At 33.5% G+C, this 7,137-nt stretch overlaps 1 protein-coding gene and 1 pseudogene across 1 annotated transcript; one reads left to right on the top strand and one right to left on the bottom strand.

Annotated features, from left to right (window-relative positions):
• Positions 1-486: 486 nt before the first annotated feature.
• LOC137827308 (small nucleolar RNA R71) lies at positions 487-592 on the bottom strand (annotated as a pseudogene).
• Positions 561-2,017, top strand: LOC137825080 (uncharacterized). Its single transcript, XM_068630755.1, has 3 exons — positions 561-762; positions 1,194-1,388; positions 1,524-2,017. Exons 1-3 carry the CDS (start codon positions 561-563, stop codon positions 2,015-2,017), a joined length of 891 nt encoding a protein of 296 aa, XP_068486856.1.
• The last annotated feature ends 5,120 nt before the right edge of the window (positions 2,018-7,137 follow it).

Genomic DNA, 7,137 nt, shown 5'->3' with positions numbered 1-7,137 from the left:
GAAAGACAAAGTTAAAAGAGAAGCAAGGAAACACTAGAGAGGAATCATCAACCACTTCTTCTTTTTCCACTCATATTTTTCAAGAGGAAAACAACATGGTAGAAGAGCCAGCACCACCTCCTAGGAGGACACTTGGAGATTATGTCATGTATCAAGGGTCAAGGCATTTTTCTAGTATTGTAATACCTGCTACCGCCAAGGCCTTGGAAATAAAACCCGTTTTTCTCACTCTCATTAGTACCTATCAATTTACAACAATGGATCATGAGGATCCATATTCACATTTGTCTACATTTTATGAATTGGTGGGAACAATGGACTTTCAATTAGGTGATATTGAGAATGTTTATATGTGCTTGTTTCTTTTTTCATTGGCAGGTAAAGCTAAGGAATGACTCGAATCACTTCCAAATCAAAGCCTCACTGGCTGGAAGGATGTAGAGGAAAAAATTCTGCAAAGATGTTTTCCAATCTCTCGTTACATCAAAGCAAAGTCTAAAATTTCTATGTTCAGAAAAGGAGCATGTGAATATTTTTGTGAGACATGGGAGAGATTCAAAATGAAGCTTAGAAAATGCCCAAATCATGGGTTTGAAGATATTGCTCAACTAAGCATATTTCTTAATGGTCTCATATGTGATACTAAGATGCTCCTAGATGTTGCAACTGGTGGCACAATGATGGCTTTTGATGTAGAACAAGCGACAAGGATTATTGATGCATTGACATTAACTGATTATCAAGCCCAACATGATAAACAAGGTATTCAGAAAAAAAAAAAGGTTTTTAAAAGATGCACTATTGGCTCAAAATAAAATTCTGACACAGTAGATTGAGCAACTAATTTCACCAATGGCTAAATTGCCCCAACAATTACATGTTGTTCATTCATGTCAAAGCCAGAGTCAACCAATTAGGTGTGATTTTTGTGGAGGTGATCATCTTAATGGTCACTATTTTTATCAGAACAATTCACTTGAAGCTGAGGTAAATTACAAGGGTATCAGGGGAGGCAAAGTGGTTTCTTCAATAATCAAGGTCCTTTCCAACAACAACCACAATCCCTATAATCGTCAGTTACTGAAAGATTGAACAAAATTGAAGATACTGTGGAGAAACTCGTAAAAGCCATTATGCCTAGTCAAGAGAACAATATGGAAATTATCAGGAATATAGAGATTCGAATGGGACAGATGGCCAAACAAATAGCAGAGGGACAAAGTTGTCAGTTTTCAGCGCCCAAACCAACCCAAGAGAGCATTGCAATGAAATTTCCGCTGAGCGTGGTAAAATAATAGTAGAGAGGGATGGTAAGGTTCTAGGGGTTGAGAAAGAAAAGTATGAGACTGAGAGGGAAAGAGATGAAAAAGACAGAGAAAAGAAGAGAAGTGAGGAAGAAAAAAATAAAAATAAGGAGAGAGGTGTTATTGAAAAATATTTATCATATCCTCATGCTCCTTCAAAAAAAAAAGAGAAGGAAATACATTTTTTTTATAAATTGCTCCCTAAAAATAATTTTGCAGGAACTCTGAAGCAAGATTCAACATTTGAAAGATTACGAAAGAATATGAGCTATATTGAAGAGAGAAATATAGAGCTGAAGGATAGATACAATGTCATTATTCAAAAAGGCTTGCCTAAAAAATCCAAGGACCCAGGATGTTTTAATCTTCCCGTGTCTATAGGTCCTTTATCTGTGGGCAATGCCTTACTGGATTTGGGGGCAAGCATAAATCTAATTCCTTTGGCAATGCTGAAGAAAATAGGAGATTTGAAGATTAAACCCACCAAGATGACCTTACGGCTAACTGATAGAGTAACCAAATATCCTTATGGTGTGTTTGAAGATGTTCTTGTGAAGGTGAATAAGTTCATATTCCTTGTGGATTTTGTTATAATGGACATGAAAGAAGATGAGGAGGTATCCTTGATACTTGGCAGACCCTTTATGAAGACTGTTAGAATCATAGTTGATATTGACAAAGGAGAACTTCAAGTTAGAACTCAAGATGAGTAGGTAACTTTATATCTTTTTGATGATCTAAAAAATTTTAATGCAGGGGAAGAATGCGTACAGAACTATGCAACAAAGCGTCAAGCTAGATAATGTTAAACGAGCGTTTACTAGGAGGCAACCAGTCCACATTTTAGTTTTATGTTGTTTTGTTATCTTTGTTTTGATTTTACCTTTCAAACATCATGTTTTCTTGCTGGGATTCTCGCCCAGGCGAATCAAATCTCGCTTAGGCGAGTTGGGTGACGAAAAAAAAGGTGCTATCTGGAGTCATCTCGCTCAAGCAAGGTAAATCTCGCTTTAGTGAGTTTGGCGACTTAAAATTTGAGTTTCCTGCAGGGAATCTCGGTCAAGCAAGACAGATGCCAAAAAATGGAGTTTTCCTGTAGCGGATCTCGCTCAAGCGAGAAAAATCTCGCTCGGGAAAAATATTTTTGCAAAAAAAAATTATAGTAGAGACATTTTCTGAACTAGGTCCCGTGGGTTTTTATTTCTCAAATTGAGAAGGTTTTCCTGTAAGGACCGAGAAAAATAGTCTTAGAGTAGAAATGGTACAATTAAAATGGCACCTGAATATTTTATTATTAAAGTAAAAAGGCTATATAAATAGAAATTTAGTTATTCAGGTTTCATTTTAAAAAGAACCATCATCTCTCTAAAAACTCCTTTTTCCTTTCCTCTGCCTTCTCTCTAAAATCTCGACCTCCTCGTTCATCAGATCAACGATCGGAGTCCGCCATTGGACTCTTGGCAATGAACTCTACAAGATTGACCGATCAAAATCTTAGATAGAGTAAGTTCATTTCTGGCTCCTTTTCCTTTGAGTTAGTTTTTGATCTGGTTAGGTTGCCTTTTAGTTTAAGTTTGCATGTGAGGTTTTTATCTTCAGAATTAGTCTCTATTAGCTCAGGGTCCTAGTGATATAATTAGATTTGTGATTAGGACTCTGTGGTGGAGGTTAGGGTATCCTTAAGCTTTTGGTGGGTTTGGAGCTCTTAGTGAGCATCTGCTAAAGTCCAGGTAAGGGAAGCTAGTTTAAAATATTCAATAGAACCCTAAGTTAGAAGATTTTAATGTGAGTGTGACGTGGTCACCAATTCCAAATTTTGTGCAAGATTTCTTGTTCTGAGTAAATTGTAGTTTGATTAAAATTGAAAGTGTTGTGATTGAGAATTGGTTGTTTGATTTAAATAGTTTTGGAATTAGAAATCATATATATGTATAAATGGACATAATAGCTCAATGATTCAATGAGAGTGATTGTATCATGTTGAACAGGAATTGTCAATGTAATGTGTAGATTTATAATTTATGAATTGAATGAGGTATTGATTTATAATCTAATAGGTATATTAAGTTATGCATAATTTTTCTGCATATTTCGCTCAAGCTAGCAAGTTCTAGCTCAAGCTAAAAATTATGGGTGCTCTCTGGAGGATTTTAGCTCAAGCTAAAATTCTGGGTGCTCTCTGGAGGATTTTAGCTCAAACTAGCGAGTTCTAACTCAAGCTACAGTCTAAAAATAATAATAATAATAATAAATAAATAAAAATAAAAATATTAAACTAATTTTTATTTGCTTTTAAAAGATTGATTTATTTATTTCTATATAGTTGTTCTTATAAAGTATGTAAACTTTTATTTCATGTATAGTTAATTAAAAATCTCTTTAGTTAGACATTTATATGATTAGTCAATGAATTGTTGTGTATTTTGGAAATTCTAAACATTGGTATGATTTGATTGTTTGATGATGGATATTTTGAGGTTCAAAATATGAATTCTAATCAAGACATAGTATTTTCAGGAAATAAAATACTGTGTTAAGATTGTTTAGGATGTGCATTGACTAGGGATTCGTCTAGAAGGAGATATCCTGACTCTCTTGAGATAATGAAATCATATAGATGAAGTTATTTAGGTGGTGAGAGTCGAAGGAGGTTCATATGAATGGGTAAGTTGTTTGAAAGATAATTAACTTGACCTGTTATATGAATTAACCCTGTCATACTAGGAGAGAGATGATATTGAGATTAATTATGCGCATAGCTGTGTGGATTTCACAATGATGTAGTATGACAGGTGCAAATCTCTGAGTATAAGTCAACGCACGAGTCTTCCGGAAGTAGAGTCAAGTGTCTATGTGTTATGAGTCAATAGAAGTCTGACATGAGAAAGATGAATATTGAAATTGTTGATAGACACTTGATGGTTATGTGAAATGCATGAGAAAGGATGGATTTATGTGGATGTTTAAAGTCATATTTGTGTTATAGGTTTTAAAAATACCTAGCTTACCTTTTGTTTTGTTGTGTGGTTGTTTTTCTTTGATCTATGATGATCGTGTATTTTACACGGGAGCAGATGATGTTACAGGTGATAAAGTTTTTCGGTGAGAAGATGGATGATGGAAAATGTTTATTTTTCTTTTGAAATTTTGTTTTAAATTTTATGTAAATGTTTCAAGTCTTATGAAGAGAGAGATAATTTGAAACATTATAATAAATGAAATTTTAGATATATTTGTATTATGTTTATATATTTATTTTAATATTTCATACAGATTATGATTATTAGATATGGGAAAATATAGGGATGTTACATTTCCCATGATAAAAAAAAATCAGTCTTATTATTCTATTTTTCCTCTATTTTTTATTATTTACTTATTGCTTTGCAAGTGTCCATCTTGTATCTACACTAAAGAGGAAAAATTAATTCTGAATTTTTCCAAATTTTATAAAAATTATATTTAATCATATTTGAGTGAATATGAATGTGAGTACAAATATACCTGTAACTTAACTCAACATAAACAAAAATAAATTTCATACTCGTTAAATATTACATATAAAAATAAATATAAGTTCTTATTTTAAGAAAATAAACATGATAAATATATAGTAAAATTTAAATCCTTATTATTCCTATTTTAAACAGGTAGTATTTATTTTTTATATTTTTTTATTCTTAACTTATTTCCCCTCTTTATTTTTATTTTTATTTTTATTTATTTATTTTATTTATTTTATAAAGTTTTCGTGTTAGGCATCACTATGCAACTTGACATCTCAGCTAAGCTGACACCTCAAGAAACAACAATCATCTGCCATCACATGAAAAAAAAATATTATTTAGAAAAAAGAAAAAAGAAAGAAAATACAAAAATATGGGGGGACTAGACCAAAACTCATATGTTAACACAAACGATACATAGGTAGATTATACCTATTCATAAAGAATTCTAAGAACAGACTAGCTGGGAGTCTATTATACCAATGAAAAGATTCTCTATGAATAAATCCTAAATTAGCCAACTTATCAGCACACGCATTCCCTTCACGAAAAATATGAGTTACCCTAAACCTGATTGTCCCACAAAAATTAAGACAAGTATTCCATCGATTCTGAAGCATCCACAGAACATTAGTCCTAGCAGTAAACGCAGCACAAACCAAGGCAGAATCACATTCAAGCCAGACATTAGTAAGTCCCATTTTTTGAGTTTCCTCCATAGCATGTATAACTCCATAAAACTCAGCAACCAAAGCAGTTTGAACTTCAAGAAACGCTGAAAAAGCACCAATAAATTCTCCCATACTCCCACGAAAAATACCTCCACAAGTAGCAAGACCAGGATACCCCCTAGCAGCCCCATCAGTATTAATTTTGACCCAGCCTGGTGAAGGAAATTCCCATCTAATAGGAAGAGGACGAAGAACTTTACCACTACGAGTCTTAATACCGAAAAACTTAATCACGTTGAAGTCCAACATATCATTCTTCATTGAAGCTTTAGACGAATTTCCCACTAGACAAGTTAAATCTTTAATTATCGAAATAGCCTTAGAAACTCCAATCTTATCCTGAAATCTAGCATAATTCCTCATACGCCATATCATCCATATAGAAAAGGTTATCACCGCAAGCTTAATCAATTTAACCAAAGGACTACTATCACTCTTAATAAAAGAAAGTAGATCATCCTTATTAGAGAAATGAGAAGTAAGAAAAATTTGTCGTACCCAACTCCAAATATGCAATGCGTTAGAACATTCAAAAAATAGATGTTGAATAGATTCCTCTTGCTTTTCACAAAGCGAACACATAGAACATATATGCAAACCCTTATTCTGAATATGTTGATCTATAGGAAGTCGCCCATGAAAATTTTTCCAGAGTACTAGAGTTTTGGAAGGCGGAATAGATGAAGACCAAATGAATTTACCCCAACCACCTGGAACTCCTGGTTCCAAGAAAAAAGTCCTAGCCGATTTAAGAGTGAAACGACCAGACTCATTTAGAATCCAATTAGGAATATCCTGTTCCTCTCTAATCATGATATGATTAAAAAAAAGAGGCATCTGCGGTAAAGAGAAGGGAATATTCCAATCACAACCTGTCCAAAATTGAGAGACTGTATCCGGAATGCTAACACCATCAGATAACCCTGCAATATTTGCTAAAGAAGTAGTAGAGCACCATTTATCATTTCAGAAATTAATAAAAGAACCTCTACCAACAGTCCAATAAGTATAGTCAAGTATGGTAGAATAAAATTGCTTAATTCCAGGCCAGAGAGAGGAAGATCTATAAACCATTCGAAATTCATATTTTGATTTAAGAACCCTGGCTTTCAAGAGTAAAGACCAAGGTTTGTCGCTATAAGCAAAGTTCCAAGCAAGCTTAAGAAGATATGCATTATTTTCATGATGAAGATTAATGATATTCAAGCCTCCATCCTCAAGAGGTGAACAAATTTTCCCCCAATTAACGGTAGCAATACCTTTTTTCAGAATATCACCAGTCCAAATAAAATTCCGACACCACTGCTCAACTTGCTTAATAAGTGAAACAGACCACTTATACATATTAAAACTATAAGCTAGAGATCCAGTAATCACTGTATTGACCAGCTGAATTCGACCCATCATGCTAAGAGATTTACCTTTCAAAGATGTTAGCTTCAATTTAACTTTATCAGCCAAAGGTTGAAGAAACCGACACTTTGGAGCACCAACAAAGATAGACACTCCTAAATAATGGAAAGACAAACAATCATGACTACAGAAAAGAATATTTTGAATTTTGGTGACAAATCTTGAAAAATTATCCATGTGAAG

Source organism: Phaseolus vulgaris, chromosome 8, assembly GCF_000499845.2.
Source record: "Phaseolus vulgaris cultivar G19833 chromosome 8, P. vulgaris v2.0, whole genome shotgun sequence".
In the NCBI taxonomy this organism is placed as follows: Eukaryota; Viridiplantae; Streptophyta; class Magnoliopsida; order Fabales; family Fabaceae; genus Phaseolus; species Phaseolus vulgaris.
This window is presented reverse-complemented; position numbering and strand designations above follow the sequence as displayed.

What these genes read in the sequence shown, in the direction of transcription:
- LOC137825080 (XM_068630755.1), top strand. Translation starts at nt 561, where the DNA reads ATGAAGCTTAGAAAATGCCCAAATCATGGGTTTGAAGATATTGCTCAA. An exon ending in AGCCCAACATGATAAACAAG is followed by an intron (nt 763 to 1,193) that starts GTATTCAGAAAA and finishes CGAATGGGACAG; the next exon opens with ATGGCCAAACAAATAGCAGA. An exon ending in AGACAGAGAAAAGAAGAGAA is followed by an intron (nt 1,389 to 1,523) that starts GTGAGGAAGAAA and finishes ATAATTTTGCAG; the next exon opens with GAACTCTGAAGCAAGATTCA.